Below are 19,892 nucleotides of genomic sequence, written 5' to 3'. Positions count from 1 at the left end.
TCCTGCAGAAAGCAAAGACACTGAAGTCTGTCTCTTAACCTGCACACAGGCACACACTCAATGCAGTTCGAGTGATGTAAGTGGATTTCTCTCTCTCTCTCCTCTCCCTCCCTCTCCCTTTATCCACCGAAATATTCCAGTCAAATGGAAGACACATTCCTAGAGGCTCGCCCCCTCTGATACTTAACTGTTTCACTCATTAAGGTAGAGATGGACAATGCAGATAAAACAGCAAGCTCCTGCCTGTGTCTGGTATCAGCCTCGGAAGATCAAGGCATCCCCAGAGGGGAGGGATCCGTTCGCTGCTGGCTCCTAAGGATATCACTGAAGTCAGGGTGGGAATGAGGAGCCACGTTTACCTCGCCAAATCCTGAACTGAACACGACTTTTCAAGAAGATAATGCTATAGCAGAGAGATCACCTCCCTTCCCCCCCCCCATCCCTCCACCCAAAAGAGAGCTGCTGCAGAGCTGTAAACATTTTTATCACGTATTTACAAACAGTGCACTTGATGAGCTCGCTCCGATTTTCAGCAGCTTCGCCCTTTCACAGGCCAGAGCCATCCACCCACAGGGTGTGGGAGGTACATGTCCAGGCACCTTTAACATACCATTTCAAGCCTTTCTGAATGGAGCTGCTGCTTCTCCTTGCACACTGAATACACAAATTCTACTAAAAACACACAGGTATGAGATCGACATAAACATGGCATTTAGAATTCTCCCCTCAGAATGTAACTGCATCTTAAACTCAGAAATGTCTCCAGTCACTCCCATTTACACTACACCCCTCCTCACACTGTATTGGTAAAATCATACTGCAGATTGCAGAGGAGCTGAAATGCAACAGGGATGTGCTCAAGCAGTAAATTGTCAGCCCCATACAATGCACCTCTGAAGTGCCCCAGGTTTGTACCACTTGACACAGGATTGACCAAGCTAAGCACATGACCCACTTCCATTAGGCTTCAACTTTATACAGTTCTCTGTAACATCTTTACAACACATTCTTTAAAATCAGAGACCATCTGGCTTTACAATAACTTCAAAGTATTTTTTGCCCTAATAAGGACAATAGAAAAAAAGATGGAACAGTTGTTACAGAGGCAAAATACACAGGAAAAAAATTGGATACTACAGAATGCTATGTCATACAATCTGCAGCTGCCTTCCCCCAAATTAACATGTACACTGATAATGAGCTTAGTTTGTTACACACTGATTTCATTCACTTCTGGCAATGATTGCTAGCAAATGAGGCTATAAAAATTAGTGAAAATGAATTCTAGTAATGGTGGAGAAGATCCTGAAATAATCCAGTCTATTTTTTGCAAAATTCTTCAATGGACACAGTTTCATATACAACATTTTTTAAATTGAATGTATTTACATTTATGTGACTTTAATGACACTTATGCTCTTGGTCTTTAATATATTCTAAAAGATAAGTTATTCTTTAAATTATTCAATTACAGCAATTAGTTTAGAATTTTGAAAGTCTTTGTCATGTGCCAGTGCAACTAACAGATGATTTTAGAACATTAAATTATGCTTAAGCCTTGTAAAACAGTTTAATGCTGAGCACAACCAGTTTTCTGATGAAGTGCTGATTAGAAGTAGCAGAAGATATGAATTCTAGGAAGCTAAGGCAAACCCTCTCTAGTACAAAATTTAAAAATACTACTTGTTGACAAAGCAACTGAAATCCTCTTCAGTCTGATTGGGTGGCCTTGTGGTTAACTTCATGAGCAGAATATGAGTATTTTATGCTCATGTTAAGAACAAAATGAAGCTCTGCCAAAACAGAAACATCTCCCCAGAGCAGGAAGGCAGCACATCACTTTCTGAACTCCATCACACACACAACTGTCAACATGCACCCTCTCTGCATCACTTGATATTTCCAGCTAAAATCCAGCATAGGTTTCTGTGCCATAAGCCTTCCCAAGTAACATGGAAACATGATTAAACCCATCAAAATAGTAGTGAAACACAAAACTTTCATATAATATTGCCATGAAAAACTTTCTTATTACTTATGCTGGTCACCACTATATACCTCTACTCATCTGTTAGTAAATAAAGCCAGTAGTTTGTCCATGAAGACAAAAATTATTAATCTAACAAAGTTTAATTGACATTTGCATGCATCAGACTGACAAAAACTTTGTGGTTTCCAAAACAGAAAAATAAGCCTCAAAATGTGAAAAGTGACATTTATGAAATTAGGTGAAGACAACATCACTCAGGCAATTTGTGAGTCAAAACAGCTTTAAGAATAAATGGTTGATTCCATTCCCCTACTCCTTCCTCCTCAACTGTCACCATTTCCAGGTATGGTGTGACTGTACATACTGTCAATTTTCAGTTCAGAAAATACTCTCATATAATTTATTTAAAAAAAAAAAAGTATAAGTCCAGTGAATTGTTATAGTTTACAGTGAAAAATGATTGGAATTTAAATCAGTGTAAAACACAAGAACAATATACTGTGGAAAGTTTCTACCATAAACAAGTATAAATATATCACAGAAAACCAACCTGCAACTTTTTGATCATGGGTTTTTCAAAACCCATGTAAGAACTCCTTGCTTAGACTTAAAAGTTTGGGGGGGGAAGGCAAGACAGTTTTGCAAATGTTTTTAGGCTACTAAAGTGAAACGTTAATACACCTGACATGTAATAATTGCACATGATGAGCTATCCCTGGCTGCTTTCAAAATACTGTATTTATTTTTAAAAAATCTAGCGTCCCTTTATGAGTCACAGAAAAGAACATTAAAAAGCCATTTCAAAAGCAACTACAAATGTATGGACATCCTAGGACTACCCCATAGGATTAGGGATTCACAAGCAAAACTGAATTCTAGGTGGAAATTGGTAAAGACCTCAGCAGCATGTATCATCTGACTGTAATGTCTCTCAACTATTTTACATTCTAGAACATCATCTCACATGGATATCATTCTCCTAAGCAGTGCCAACAATGCCTGGAGTATTAAACCTTTTTAGGTTAATGACAAATGCTGCAACAACAGATTACCTCAATTCCTATATTTCAAGCATTTACCTGAACTCACAACTATTTACAGAAGTACTTAAATTTTTATACACATTACATACACAGAGACCATTCTTTTCCTGAAGTACCTCAAAATCCAAAAGTATCAGCATATTTTCCCCTTCCCTTTAAACACAATGTACAGTATCATTTCCTTCATGCTCAAATACCTAGTCAAAAACCAACAGAACACTCTAAGGTCACCGAATTTACTGCCACTGCATGACTCCAGTAGCTAGAAAAAACATTCACAGTGAAGGGACAATTACACAGATATTACACAGCTGTGTAGGTGGAATAACAGACAGCTAAATTGAAGAGTGCAAAAATGGAGTACATAACTTTAGGGAAAATAAGGCAGACCTATCTTCTTTTTTGCCCATCCTCCTCACTTGGAAAGAAGTTTAAAACTTAAATTTAAGCTAAGGGCTATTGGACGCAAAACTGCTAAAGCTCCCAGGAGCATGCTTCTGAATTTTATAGTGCTGGGGTTCTCTGCCTCCCACTAACCTTACCAGAGAGATTACTACATAACAATCTGTTGCTCCCATCAGATTTAAAAACACCAACTGAAACCACTAAAACCCAGAACAATAATTCACTCAAAATGCTACGATACACTTATATGTCCCATACAATACATAAATCTTATTCTAAAGTATTTAGACAAATTTACTGCCTACAATTTAAGTCTCTGGCCGTATGACCTGACTTCACGCAAGCGAGCTCCTATTTATCACCATAAAGCAGACATGGGATGGTCTAGGCATACCTACCCCATTAGTGTTTTCTCAAGAACTTTGAGAAATAAATAAATAAAACTGTTAATAAAACTGTTGAATAAAATAAACTTTAAATAAAACTGTTGAATAAAAAGAAAATTACCAATATGTTCTCCAAGGTACTAAAATACCACTTTGGTCAAAACACGCGGATAAAGTAACAGTATTTGGCATGCTATTTTTTTTTTAATTCCTAAGTCTGTGGCACTGCCATCACTGTAACGATGTCCACTGCACAATTGGTAACACCAAAGCAAGACTTATAATGCACTGGCATGTGCTGTTTTGATAACATTTACTAATGTTACAGACCATTTGAACAAATGTCCTTCTGTTGAACTGCTGCTGCAGATGAATCTATAATCCAGATCTTTAAAATAATGAAAAGCCCAGAGCAGTCAGGCTGGTGCCTCAGCTGGGTGGATGTGCCAATCTTCCCTCTGACAGCAGACTCATTTGTCACCTTCTGTGCACAGCACAGCAAAGTTTTTATTTGCATACTGTCCATCTTAAAATGGGAGCAACTTACAGTATTCATCTAAACTACTTGCCATTGAATCCTCTTATGTTTGATAACTATATTAGAACAGATATGAAGAAAACCTACGGATGGTCACTTATCCAAAATGTGACAAGATGTCCTATTTCCAGAATATCTCTCAAAATCATATATTACATACATATATATATTATATGCATGTTTGTCAAGTCACTTTATGTGATGTTTAACTGACTTACCTGTGATTTTTACACAAAACAAAGCGCTCATTCTTACACAAGCATAAAGTTGGATGTATGGCTTTAAAACTATACATTATCATTATTTAAAGTTAAAAATAAGGCATAAAATTTGCACTATTAATGACTTCAGTTGGCAGAATGATCACAGATTAGTTTCATTTCTTTAACTGTTTCAGTACTTCAGAAGTAGAAAAAATGCATTATGTCAGGATAGATGGAAGTTTTCCCAACACTTACAAAATTTTCTCACGTTGGCGTAATGACTAGATTTAACAATGGCATATTAATTACATCAGAGAAGGTGAGAATGTGCTTTCTGTTCCTAAACTGGGGAGAAAAGCATGAAAACGAAACAGCAGATACACTTTTAAGGTGAAGAATCATGATGCCAAGCATACAGGAGTAGCAAGTTTTCTTTACCAGATCTAAACAGCACTTGGACATCCATACCTGCTGGGGACAAGGTTCACTACTGAGATACAAATCAGCCCACTATCTTGGAGGAATAACAAACCAACAAAATATCCACAAAAACTCCCACATATCATCATGTCCATACCAATTTCACAGCAGGAATCCAGGGACATAAGTCCTTCACTTAATGGGAGGCAACTCTAAAATTTCACATTCTTTGCTGTAGAACAATGCAGGAAAACTTTAAAGAAGGTGGATGACTGCATAACTCGTCTATGTGTATCCTACTGCTACACTGTTAAAATGTAAAAATAAAACTCAGATATTTTTCTGAGGCCAATCAACTGTCCACATTCTATATTGTTACGGTCACTAGTAGTTCCATTGAAACCTGTTACCTGAAATACACTGACATATTTGCATTGCAAGGATGATTGTGGTGGCACAGAACTGAATGTATCTGAGACCAACCAAGGCAGGGGAACAATTATTTAATGTCTCGATACAAAGTATTGATGGATTAAAAACAAACGAACCCCACAATTTGCAGTCTCCTGTAAATGCTAGCTGGCATTCTGTTGTTTTTTGTTGTTCATTTATTCATTAGGTGACTTCAGCAGGAGTGAAGGGGCAGTAGTTTTGTTCTAAGCTAATACAATATGCTTTTCTGAGGGCAACAAGGCTGGTGAGGGGCTTGGAACAACTGTAGGAGCTGGGCTTGTTTAGCCTGGAGAAAAGGAGACTCAGGCTGACCTTATCACTCCCTCCAACTCCCAGAAAGGTGCTTGTAGTCAGGTGGGGGTTGGTCTCTTTCTCCAGGCAGAAACTGACAGAACAAGAGGACACAGTCTCAATCTAAGCCAAAGAAAATATAGGTTGGATATTAGGAAAAAGGTTTTTACAGAAAGGGTGAAAAAGTACTGGAATGGTCTGCCTGGGGAGGTGGTGGAGTTGCCATACCTGGATGTGTTTAAAAAAAAAATGGATGTGGCACTCAGTGCCATGGTTTATTGACTTGTTAATGCATGGGCTGGACTTGATGATCTTGAAGGTCTCTTCCAACCTAGTGATTCTGTGACTCTGTGTGTGTGTGTGTGATTCTAGCAGTTTCTTACTTAGATGTTTTAAGGGAGAATCTGAAATTTTGTTCTAGGTGCAGATGTAGACAGGACCAGCAGAAAACCAACAGACTGCCTGTTCATCTTTTTTAATGTGGACTTGGACCTCTCCCACAGTAGCTTGCTACTTATCTCTGTTTGAGGAAGTTTAACTTTGAAAGAGCTGGTTCCTGTTAGAGAGAATTTTCACTCACTTCAGCTGTCTGTTGGAAGGAAATAACTGGTTTTTGTCTCCAGCCACAGTCTCATGCCAGGAGACTCTCTGAAGAGCCTACTCCAGGGGTTCCCAATTAAAATCAACACTGAAGAGTTTACCAGTGTAACGTCATTTTCTTTTGGGAGAACTCTCTCCTTGTGCCCTTGCATATCCTCTCTTGTGTAATGCACCATGCACTAACATATCTTGAGAGCTTTGTGCCCTGCCTCTAGCAACTGAACAGAAATAATTTATACAGATCTCTCATCAGTAACAAACCCATGCAATTTCATATGTCCTTTACTTTAAAAATAATTATCAAGCAAAATTAGCCAAATTGGTTTTATATAGGAAAGAAGTCAAACCACAACATCATATCCTTCAAATAAAGAAAACTTAATATAAAAGTCTAAGAAATGCCCTTTCCCTTTCCTTGTCCCTAATTAAAATAAATCAGGAAGCCAACTACCATCACTTGATGGATGTCCCATTTTGCAAATGTAACACTACATTTTTTCCCTTGCAATTACAAGATCAGCTACCTAGATACAGAAGTGTTAAATAAAAATAGGTAGAACTGCACCTGCCAGACTGAGTTTCCCTTGTAATTTGGTTCTACACTGCTTTGTATTCCAAGACTGGTGTCAGAATTCTTACTTTTAAAGTGGTCTTTTGTGCACCACAGATCATTCTAAAACTTTAAAACCAGTTAGCTGCAGGCCTTTTATTCACCAATTAGTGTTCAAGAGTAATACATAATTTAGAAGTAAAAGGAAGGAAAAGTAAAATATTTTGTATTGTAGGACATGCATACACACGTGCATATAAAAAAATGAAAAAGTGTGAGAACACAATATGTGTAGGTTTTCTGCCAGGCACATCAACAATACATATAACACCTGCCAGCTGTTCCAGCTGCATGTTAAAACTTTACTGTCTGAAAATTCAAATATAATTTACACTAACCACTCAAACCTAAAGCCCAGCTCCCAATGCCCATTACACATACAACAGAATACTAACACTTTAACTAGACCTTACATTTTAAAAAAGGGTTTCTAAAAGGAAAAAAAAAAATTAAAAATTTTTCCATCAGAAAAGTGCAAATACAAGGAATTTAAAAAGTGCATAAAAAGTATGTTTGCACCATAGGGTGGTAAAGGACAGGAAAGAACTCACACCAAGCCTTGTGGTAAATTCAAGGTAACTACCCTGCTTTACTTAGGACTTGTCAGCTCTCCTGAAATGAACTGCTACTGAATGAAGGATGCAAGCATGGATAATGGCATTTACACTCAGCAGGATCTAGCCTGGGCACTGTAATACACACATCTACCCAATAAAGTTTATCCATCACACATTAGACATGCTCCAGCACCTCAATGTCCTTTTTGTAGTGAGAGACCCAAAACTGAACAGAGGATTCCAGGAGAGGCCTCACCAGTTCTGAGTACAAGGTGACAATCATTGCTGATCCAGGTAAAAATGCCATTTGCCTTCTTGGATCTTGGATCATTACATTTTCCCCATGTTCAATTCTATAGTTGCTCTAGGATATTTTAGCTACTAAATTTGTTAATTTTTTTAGAGCTTTGAAATTCACTCAGCAAAATGATAATTTGAAACTAGTCAAGTCAAATACAAGGCTTTATTAAAAGTACTCAGAAACACCTAATAATACTAATAATTTTATCTTTAAGTCACTATGACAAGCTCAGGTCACATAACAATGGCTCGGATGCTTGAGGAAAAAAATGAACTGACAGCTTCTTTCCATCCTTTAGTGGCAAATAACTGCACTACTATTATCACTCATGATACTGGTCTGTACAGAAATGCCAGCATTGAAAGGATCTGTATTGGCATTCTACAAATATAATATGACAGATCCCATTTCCCTGTATGTACTTTATAGATAAACAGTGTTTCTAACTGAACAACCCCATTCTAATGAGGATATCCCTTTACACATGTATATATTTGCTTTTTTAATTTTCCTCAGCTCTAATCACAGAATCTGCTGAGTTGGAAGGGACTCACAAGGATCATCGAGTCCAATTGGTAGAAATACAATATTTGTATTTCTTAAAATTGTGCAATGATCAATTTAGAAAAGAGTTATGAAAAATCCATTTTTCTGCTGCATGGACAACTTTATGCTTTGATGACATACCTCACATTTAGTTTTACACCCTACATCTCAGAAAAACAATCTTTTGTACAGTATAAAAGAGCACATCACAAGTCAGTATCAGCAATAAAATTGTGCTACTCTAGAAAATCTAGCCTGTTATTAACCAAAGTTTTACGTATGTGTGGTCATTGTCAACTCTACAAGCTGTAGACAGGACCCAGTGCATTAATATATGAAAAAAAAAACCCTCAGAAATATTACTGACACTTCAGTTGCAGAAAATACTGCATGGCTTCAATGTTTCTCTCAGTTTCCACTTCTAATCACAATTACAAATCCAGTTATGACGTCAATCTGAGCCCTTCCAAAGGGAATGGAAGAATAGTAAATCCCAATGGATATGAGAGTTCTGCAGTAAGGATGATGTAATTTATAAAAATAGACAACCTCTGACAGAAGCTGCAAGTTGAGTAAATAACACTGCATGTCATTAATTTTGCATTAGCTTGCCAGTAGTAATTACTAAAAGGATGATGAACTAACAATTTTGCTTTGCTTTGGGTGCTACACAAAATAAAATGATAACATTGCTCATATATTAATAATAATACAAAACTTAATACATAACTTGAAACAGTAACAATCCCTTACAACAGGGGTGAAGAAAGGAAGCTGTGAGGCTAAAAAGGTAGTGTATTGCCAGAACACAGGAATGGGAGTTACTTATTGCCATTATAACGTTACCAGTGGATGCTCCCATGAAGAAACATCCAACTTCCATAAAAACATGGTTACCATGAGCTGGCCAAATCATCTCAAGCATTTCACATTTCAGGTGAAATTATCCCACCATTTTTGTAGTGTCTCACTTCAAAATGCACCTAACATGTATAACACAGTCACATTCTTCAGGAATTAATGTTACTGCATGTGTTCAAATATACAGACTATGTCCATCTATTTAGTATTTTGCATTACTTCCTATTATGTTGTGCACACCAAGCTCAATTGCAATCATGAGCAGATCATCACTATCATGGAATAATAAAAGCAGTTGCTCTTGAAATTACACACTGGATTTTGTAGATGAAGAAAAGCAACTTAACAAATATCCTTCCTGGTAAAAGGACACTTGCACTTGGCAGTATTCAGAATTAGCCCTTTTATTAATGGAACAATCAATACAGTGTATTTTACTTTCAACATGAACACTAGAAATGTTAAATGAATTATTTTATGCTGTTTTGTTATTAATAGAGACAAGTTTGTGTGGGCAAACAAGCATGCATTATCTATGCTAACACGTTTCAAACTGCATACCATGCTACCTCTCATCAGCAATACTCTGCAAATTTAGGTGTGCACCCAATTATGCTTTTCTGCTGACATTACTTAAATTAATTTGTGTCATAACCAGGAACAGAGTGAGTTCAGTTCAACTTTTATTTAAAAATAAAGGCAATCTTCTTGCCTTCATTTTGCCTAAGCCACAGAGGAGAACCTCCTCAGTTTCCTTCCTCTTCACATTTTTCCTCTGTCTGGAGAAATTCAGTTACCAGCAAGTTCCAAAATCTAATCCATTTAAATAGGTCCAGGTACCATAACTCATACGAGCCTCTAAAGCCAAAACCTTTGAACATCCTGCACTCCAAACATTTCTGACAACCAAGTCTATTTGTCCCCACTTGTTTCTGTGGGCACTGTTTTCCTTTGTAAATATACTTGCAACACTTCTAAGGTCAAAGATGCTTAAAAAATTCTTTTTCCCTCCAACCTCTCCACATCCTTTGCACCTTTTCACAAAGTCAAGCTTTCATTGTGTCTATCACACTTTCTTGCCCACTGTCCCATCAAATAATTTTCTTAGACTGTGGTTCTTTCTCCCTAAGAGCAAGCTTTTCTTATTGTTAATGTGAATACTCATGACCAAATCTGCTGTTTGTATTTTGTTTTAGTAAGTGATCTTGTATTAGAATGGAAGTTCTATATATTTCTAAAAATCATCAGAAGCATTAAAAGCTGCAGCTATTTACAGGCTTGAAAGATTGACAGTGTTCCTTTAAACAGATTTCTTGTAGACTGGGTATCTAGCAACCACTTCTACTGACTCAAACTAATTTAAAACAAGTGAAACTCCACAAGACAACTAAGTATGCTGTGACACTGGAATCAACTGACTACGTAAAATACAATGCACTAACATGAATACAGTTTATCAAGCTACTGCAAAGTCCACACTGTTGAAAAGCAAGCACATGTGAGGTACTTCATGATCATATGTGTGGTCCATGGAAAGACATGCAGCAACACGCATTTTACAACATAAGCAAACATGCAGAGAAGCAATGGTATCCTGCTGGTTCTTAAGATTAAACCTCATCCCAACTTATACTGGACTTCTCCAACAAAGTGCAAAAAATTGAATCAACTTCTTGAAATTGTCATCTCTGTTAACAATCAGAAAACACTGCTTGTCATCTTATAAACTTCTATATCACTTCAGTAGCCACACACTGAATAAAGGAAAAAAACCAGGGTTTTGCATCTAATTCAGGCAGGAAAAAAAAGGGGTTTTTTTTAATCTTTCCTAAATGTAGCAATATGAAATACAACAGTTTTATAATATTATTTTGCAGACAAAAGAAAGGTAAAGGCAAATTAGTTTCATAAAACAATCTGAACATAAATTTTCAATGCAGGTATTTTAGATTCTTGACAGACAATGGGAATCCAAAACTTTTCAGAAAAAAAAAGGCTACTTTGCCAATGTTTTACACTATTAGTTTTAAAATAAGATAGGAGCAGGAAGAAAGTTTTCTACAATTTGCTACTAAATGAGTAGGCTCTTATCCTTTTCTAAAAATAGCACACACACACACACAAAAAGCTTGAAAAAACTCTCATGTTTATTTTTTCAGGGAGTCATGGCTGCAGATCAGATTTGACTCAGCAACATTAGACACTGTATAATTTCCAGCCCTCCTCTCATTCACATTTTCAGCCAACTCTTCAAATAAAATCCAGAAGGAATACTTGTCTGCCCTAAACACATCTGACAGTGCTCCACAGCAGTGTGTGAGGATGAAATTGTTACATGCCTGTAACTGGGGTGGAAGCCGGGGTTATCGATGGCTCTGTGCCCATTACTCTTTTCTTTCCAGCACCGGATAAAGGGATTGTCACCCCACGTGAATCTCAAGCTGAATGGGATAAAGAAGGCTACTAAAGGCAGAGAGCCCTTCTGCAGTGATTTCAGCAGCTGGCTGACAATGCACTAGCAGCAAATTTCATAAGCCTGTTAACTAATTCAAATCTAGAGAGATTCACACAGAGTAAAACACCTCACACCATCTTTCTGTCCAGGGCTATCCGCAGGTGCTTCAGCATTATTCTTACAGGCCTACCTGCAACTCCTTAAATACACCCCAGTAAGATTTGATACTTCGCCTTTAGCAAGAAGACTACAGTACAGACTAGCAAAAGCCCACATCTCAGTTTACATACCAAGTCTAGAGAGACACACACTATCACAAACCAGGGAGTTACAAGTCACAGCTTGTAATCTCTATGCCACTAAAGAACAGCACCTTATTTTGGACAAAGTGATCTTTCCTTTATGAGCTTGTGTCAATTTATGCCAAATATTCCATACATTATATACAGAATAGCCAGCTCAGCAACACTCAGACTGAGCATGACTAATTCTTCACACATGCATTGAAGCAGCCACAGAGTTTACTGGCAGTAAGATACTACAAGAAAGTCTATCCTTTATTAAAATCATTCCACAGGTGACTATTCACTTTAAAGTATATTAAAAAAACCCAAAACAACAAACAACAGTCTAAAGCAGAAGTAAAGCCATGTAGGTTCTCAGAGAATGGGTTCACACTTGTTTCAGTCAAATCATTCTAAACAAAGGCTTTGCACTGAAAATATGATGTAGCCTTAAGTATACGTACACACAGAATGAAAATCTACATTCAGGAGTTAAAATCCTATTTCTGCTATTAAGTAAGGAGGCATTAACACTAACCTAGTTAAAGATGCTTCTGACACATGAGAAGCACAAGCAAACATTTTCTAGATTCATTTGAGAACAGCTCAAACTTATAGGCTTTAATTTTTTCTTTCGCGAAAAAGAACTGATCAATTTTACCGAACTATACAGGTGGCAAAAAAAAGGATGTAATTTTATCTGTGTCGTAAAACACATTCATTTTATTTCCATTTGCAATGAAGTTTCTATTTTCCTTACCCTAGAAACCACCAACACTTGTTCTAAAAGTAATATGCCTGAGTACCGATACTCAACATTAGATTTCATGTCAAATGATCTTTCAAACATTAGGGTAAGTTATAAAATACTACAGAGTCTTTCAAATTCCTACCATAATTTGAGAAGTACATTATCACCCTTAAACATAGTGTTTTAGTAACCATAGGTTACTCAGAATCATGCCACTGAAAAACTGGGGAGCACTGATCTGAAGATAAGGAATTGGGTTCCTAAAAGAAGTGTACTATACATTTTGAAGGAAGAGAACAATTCAGCCCAGAAATCACTTGTTTATGATACTGGAAATATATTGAAATTTCAACTCTCTAAGTGTTTTAGATAAATGAATTTGACAATGTGACACAGAAGGAACTTTTAAAATAAACACATTTCCTGATAAAAAAATAGCAGGAAAATTGACAAAAGCAATGTTTGAAGAAAGGGAGAATTTTTAACCTAAAAAAAATTAAGTCATTTCAATTTGTTTTCAGCTCTATCACAAGAGATTTCTTAAGCATAAAAGTGGGGACATTTGACAATTTAATAATACACATTCTTATCAAACATTGTATCTGATGGATGCTCAGAATTTATTTTGGCATTGACAGGTGCAAATGCCCCTTAAGTTTAAAAGATGCCACTCAGATCTTCAGATCACTTTGAGAGCATTTGAGGATATCTGATATCAGGAAAAACGTACATATTTTGTTTGGTTTGGTACCATTCCAAGATACTTGACTTATTTGGGCATCTTCTTCTCCCTAGTTTGGCAAACCTGTGTTTCAGATAATGGCACTTCAGACATACTTTGCCTAGAAAATCCAGCCTCTTTATACTGAGTCAGTAGAAACCATCAGAATGGAAGACAAGCAAGAAACACCATGGCAAAGCCTCTTTAGTTTCTTTACTGCTCATCCTGTCACACTCCACTTCCCTGTTTTACTGACATACAGGTACTAAACAGTGACAGGGGGCCAAGTTTTTAAGTCAAAATCAAAGATTAAGTCCTCTGAGCCATGAAGGAGATACTTGTGTAAAGCACCTGCCAAACACTAAATATTTGATATACACCCTTTGTTTATACTTCTAATTTCCTAAACATCACAGGATGCCAAAGCAAGGAAGGTGAATCAAGCTGGGCAAGAGACATGGTACTGTCAGTAAATGTCACAATTACACAGGTATTTTTACATCACAATGAGATTGCTGAACTATCAAAGCAAAGGCTACAAGGCAATTTTAGTCATAATGTCACGTCAGTATTATGGCATCACACCGCAAACCCACGAGTAAATTGTTAGTGGACCGTACACAGTAAGTTACAATACCTGAGGTTTAGTGCATTCCTGTGAGCCAAAATGAAATGAATGCCATATAGGAGGAAAGGAAAAGATGAACATTATCAGACATGCCATAGTACATTCCACCACTATGAAGATAATGTTAAAATCACGTTAATGAGGGTCCACTATCCCATATAGTTGGCTCTACTGCAGAAAGCCATGCTGCACCTGAGAGCACTGCATTTAATTTTTAATTCTTGAAAAGCACACCATGCATCTGCATTTCATGTCTGCTTTTATGCTATAGAAAACTTTCTTCAGAAAATACTGTTTGAACCTTCTGAAGAAAAGCATTCAGAGCCTACTGCAAATAAAGCGTAATTATTTATCAACAACCAATACAATAGTTCTACATGCTAACTCTATGGATTTAGGGTAAAACAGACTATAGGAAAATTACACATTGTGAAGATTTTGAGGATCCTATGAAAGCAGCTTTATTACTTTGAGTCTTCTATACGTAATACCTAAACTAGTACACATGCACATGGAAGAGTAAACTTGAAAAAAATTATATCATATTAATCCTTTTTCAATTTAATTTAATGCTTTCATCTTTTTTTATCAAAAATTTAAAAATTAGAAACAAAAATGACACCCTGACAGATACTGACCAAAGAATGAATGTGCAACAAGTCCACAAGATATGTGCTATAATATCTTAAATTCCTATGCATTTCCAAAAAAATCCTGCTTTTTTCAGTCAATTTTTCAAGAAATTAAGACCAATAAAATGAGGTCAAAGGACATAAAATAGGAAGGGCTAAAAGACAATGCAGCCTGTAACACGTATGGTGAAAGCAATAGAAGTAACATTGCTAGTGGAAGTGAATGAGGGAATAATGTCTACAAGATCACCAAATACTGTAAAAACAGGAGGAAATGGACCAGCATGAAAAGTCACTAAAATGTAGTTAATACATTGTAAAATTCATTTGAGCTTATTTGACTCTATTTGCCTTGATAAAAGTAATAAAGCCAGGCATAAGTATTATATTACACTTGGAAAAGCAACATTTTACTGCAATTATTGTAAATTTTACAGTTTATTTGGCAATCTCTTCCAACCTTAATATGAAATCTCTCTTGCAATGGATTTCCCAGCACATACACAAAACCATTATGAACTTGCACAACAGAATAGCACAGGATGGACTTTTGCTTTTTAGTACCAGTTAAGCTTACAAAAACTCATCAGGCACACCTGAAGTGAAATTTATACAACAGGCAAGGACCTACGAATGCAAATGGCACTGTATAATCTAAATATTGCCCTTCTAGAGTTAGGTACAATTCACACTACCACTGTTTGCTAAGCACAACACACACATCTAAATAATATGAGCAAAAGTAATTATTTCTGTAATTCCTACAAAGTACAATACCACTTTTCCCCCCCCCCCCCAAATACAGGCCAGTAAAATGCTTTATTTTCAAACCAAGTCAACTGGCTCAATTCACCTTAAATCTAGAGGCAATTAAAACTGCACTGAAAATTAAACCATTAAAAGCTGTTGTATAAACAAAACCAAATTGTTGGCATAAAATGTAATTATTCGAGTCATGAGGAAAAGCCTGTATAATTAACAGATGCAATCAAACATCTACACACTTATAGACACACATTGAATATACAGTGAACTGGCAAACAAGTCAAGGAATAAATGGTAAGGAAAGAAAAACTGAAAGAGCTAACAACTGCATTGCACCAAAGATGGACTTTTAAAATCACTAAAGCTCTCATCCTGCAAATTTATGTGTATATGGCTTACATTGTACAAAATTCAACCCGTGGAACTCAATGAGATTAAATATGCACAAAGTCATTTATGCCTAGGCCTTTATGGTTCTACCAGATTTAGGGCTTAAACAAATAAATGAGAGCCAAAGACAAACAGCTTTTCCCGTATTTTGCTCACAGTTGTAATCAATACAAAACAAACATATTAATCTAATAGAGCTTTTCTCAGTTTAAAAGCCATATAAATTATTTCATGGAAAAAGTTTTAATTATTAGTTTATTTTCATCTCAAGAGAAAGTCTGGAAACATACGTAGATTCCCTCCCTCACCCCCAAAGGCAATCAAGTAAAATTACCAAATTATTTCCTCCATGATGGGCCAACTACATAGCTCACTAAAATCCAAGTATAAAGGGCAAAATACCATCAGAAGTTCATTTCAATTTTACATTTCAGTTCTCGATTCCAAAAAGAAATGACAGATTTAATCCAATTTGGTGTACTGCCATGCAGCACAGTCCTTTCCAGGCAACACCTGTTATCACATATGTGAATGAGTGCTTCACTAACTGACCTTTTAACACAGTACACTGAACTAATTCTACTCTAACTTAATAGAAAAGGAAATGAGAGCAGAATTTCCTGAACAATTTCCCATAATGATCAGAACATTAAAAAATAATACACGACATTCACACTCATAAGAAACGTACTTTCAACTCTGAACTGAGATGCAAGCTGCACATATGTTCACGCACTGATGGAGCCACATTCACAGTTATTTTGAAGGGAAACCTCCCCACAGAAGCACACTTGAAAGGCACCAGCAAGTTTAGTCATTTTGACCGTGTTGTTTTCAGTAGTTTTCCTATCTATGACTTATTGTGAACCATAAATACAGACAGCTTACCGTATGGTAGCCTCTAGGTAGAGGTGGCTTCCCCACAGGATAAGGGTCAACAGTATCAATAATTGTTTGTCGCTCCCCTTTCTGGTTGATTTTCCTAAACCTCCTTCGAGATTGCCTGTGAGATGCTTGACGCTGGAAATACTCCTCATTTTCTTCCATGTAATCAACCTACAACAGATGCAAGAGAGTGTGTCTTTCCCCACAAGAGAGAAAAATGTTTCCTCTTGTTGGAAACAGAAGAAATCCTATTTTCAAAAAGCAGCAGCCAGCTTTGAGTTTGCTGCATTTTCAGCACTAAGTGTGAAATCGCTGCTAAAAAAGAAATAGAACAACATTAGTATGGAAAGGATCATAGAATATGATCACTTTTTTAAAAATGACAGAAGAAAAATTCTTCCTTCCTCGCCCCTTTCAAACACTTGCGCAAATACAAACATTTCACCAATCAATACATTCCAGAAAGAAAACTGGTACAAGAGAACACTTGCCTGTTTCCCTATTGACATCTATTCAGCATCTTCCCTAACTGATCCATGGCAAAAGCTTCACTCTTCAGGCAGGACTGGTTTTATTATTTCAAATATTTTGAAGGCATAAAAGAATTTCTAATAGACTGGATTTGGGCATTCAAAAAAACCCACTTCAAAACAACAACAGCGAGAAAAAAAATACCTATTAGGTATATCCTTTTATAAAATTAGTCTTCTCAGTTTCACTGTCTACAGAGTTTGAAGACTACTTTACTACACAACAGTTTGCTGCTATGAAAATATTTGAACTAATAATTCTGGTCTTCCCAGAAGAGAATGATCTTTTTTCAGTAATTTGGGTGAAAACCAACATCTCTTCTGTGTTTACCCTACTAATAGAAACCTTACTCGAGCTATTTGAGACTAACAAGGAAATGAAGAAAAAAATCACAGCTTCCATCATTGACTATATAGGGGGATTCAGTTAATTCCTGTTACTCAATTCCATCCCTCAGGATGAGAGATGAGGCACCTCGCAAGGTTCCTGCACATTTTTCAACAAGGAAATGTTAGACAAAATACTCCTATGAATTTGCAGCTTATCCCTGTCAGAAGTGTCACACATCAGTCAGCCCAAGTGACATAGTAGAGCCTTCAGTGCACTAACTCAAATGGATGAGCACAGCTCCTGGCTCAGCAGAAGAGCAGGCAGTGTCTACCCCCTCTGCAGGGAGGATCAGTTTCCCGTCTGACACCTTCACACTCACACCCTGCTACACCTCTTGTGTGCCCAAACAACTCTGGGGACAGGATTCTTTCTATTCAAAGTACAATTATTCCTCTGAGAGCCTGAGTGAAGCATCCAATTTCATCTTTCCAGAACTGTAGTGGTTACATTTTTTGGCAAACACTTGCCTCTGACCTAACATTATCCATCAGTCCAAAAAATTTCTTGTTGTTTACTCATCTCCTTTCCCAATACCTATCTTTATACCCCTCTTCCTTATAATTTAAAAGGGAGTGCATGTGAAACAGGCAGACATTCACACAGCTACAACCAGTGAAATTGTATACTTCTAGAAAACAGAACTGGGACAACAAACTCTTTCCCAAATGGTCAGATGCGAGCTACACAAACTGGAAATAAACAATCCTAAAGTAATACCACATTTTCCTGAGCTTCCACAAGTTTTACAGAAACTGCTACTTTTTGGGAGAAAAAATGTTAGTTAGTGTCACAGTCTATATTTAAGCTACCTACATGGCTTAGATAATTGTCATGCCTGTATTATGAACTGGTCTGTATCTCTGTGACAGAAAGAAAAAAAATTAGCCCACCAATTCTGCATTTGTTCAGATGGCATGCCCTAAGGTGTCAAATAAAACTTTTAAACCTGTGAACCCTCAGAGACAGTGTTCTGCCACTGGACTATAGCAGATGCTGCTAACAAAATACCCTCACCTTCACCCAGAAAGGTTGACAGAATTTAAAAACATTCAAATTTATTCTTAAAAACCTGGGACAGTTGAGATTAAATTTAATTCAAACATTAATTACTTGAACTAACCTGAAATTAAAACTTTAAAGCATCTAGGTTTACCAATAATAATAATGAAACTGTTTCAAAAAAAACCAAAAAAACAACAAACTATTCTGCCAGCACAAGAAAACTTTAGTTTTACATGAAATCTGAAAAAGTAAATGTAAGAACAATATAAATTGTAGGTATGACATCTCATATTTATTAAAAGATCATGTAGAAACCATAAAATCGTAAGTCTTGTTGGAAGCTGAAGTGTTACCAAAGCTAGTCTGTAAAATTTGAAAGCAACTGACTGAAAATATTCTTACCACAATCATTTCAGATGGCTCTAAAACAATGCATTCACATCCACGTCTGAAACTGCCAGCAGAACGCTTGCCAAAACTGAAAACCAAAAATATTTCAGTTAGAAAAGAAATCAGAGCTATAACAGAATTCAAAAGCATATTTACATCTTAGCCAGATATTGTAAAGCAGAGAAAAAGCATACATACCTGTGCACGATAGAAATTTCATGCACATGTCCTTTGACAATTAACTGAGACCCAAGGACACTGAGAGCTGTCTGTTTTGTATTTACATAGTTCCCTAAGAGTATTTGCTAAATAAGTCTATTAACACCAAAACAAGTGTCAATCAAGAGCTGTCTACTGAGGAGGCACAGTTGATTCTGAGCTGCACTAGTGAGTTTGATCTAGTGTCTTCTGGCATTACAGTATTAAGTTACCTAAGCTATCTGCATTTCTTTAACCAAAGCTAACTGGCATACCAAAGAAAGAATTAAAAGGCTGACCAACTTCAGTTAGCTCTTTTCTACTTTAAATGAATTAATAAAATAAGGAAGATGAGTGTATTCCCAAATTAAATAGATGAGGACAAAAGGTTGTTCTGCCCTTTCCTGAGACATTCTCATCATAGTGGAATAATTAAGCATACTATTTTGTTCCCTGTAGGAAAAAACTGAAAGGTTTTTTGGTTTGGTTTTTGGAGTGTTCTGCCCATATCAGATGTACCTGTGCACCTGCAGGGTTCACTGCAAAGAATCCTCAAAGTGCAGATGTAAAGGTGGAGAGCAGAGAACCAGTACATGATTCAGAGAAATCCAGGACCTCAACACTTAGATTCTTAATCATACACCATCAGAGTGGAAGAAAGGCAAC

General features: G+C 36.6%; 1 protein-coding gene across 7 annotated transcripts in view; it reads right to left on the bottom strand.

The window, feature by feature from the left end:
- Nucleotides 1–19,892, bottom strand: part of RAPGEF2 (Rap guanine nucleotide exchange factor 2) — a 184,902-nt gene that overhangs the window by 70,806 nt on the left and 94,204 nt on the right. For 5 of the 7 annotated variants that reach the window (XM_054514528.1, XM_036381574.2, XM_036381576.2 and 2 more), the window contains exons 5-7: nt 19,041–19,116; nt 16,719–16,886; nt 14,053–14,070 (exon numbers count right to left, since the gene is read on the bottom strand). In XM_054514528.1, coding sequence (XP_054370503.1) covers nt 14,053–14,070; nt 16,719–16,886; nt 19,041–19,116 — 262 coding nt within the window. The remainder of the gene's footprint in view (nt 1–14,052; nt 14,071–16,718; nt 16,887–19,040; nt 19,117–19,892) is intronic. The other 2 variants (XM_036381575.2, XM_036381578.2) reach the window with 1 other exon arrangement.

Source organism: Molothrus ater, chromosome 4 (assembly GCF_012460135.2).
Source record: "Molothrus ater isolate BHLD 08-10-18 breed brown headed cowbird chromosome 4, BPBGC_Mater_1.1, whole genome shotgun sequence".
In the NCBI taxonomy this organism is placed as follows: Eukaryota; Metazoa; Chordata; class Aves; order Passeriformes; family Icteridae; genus Molothrus; species Molothrus ater.
This window is presented reverse-complemented; position numbering and strand designations above follow the sequence as displayed.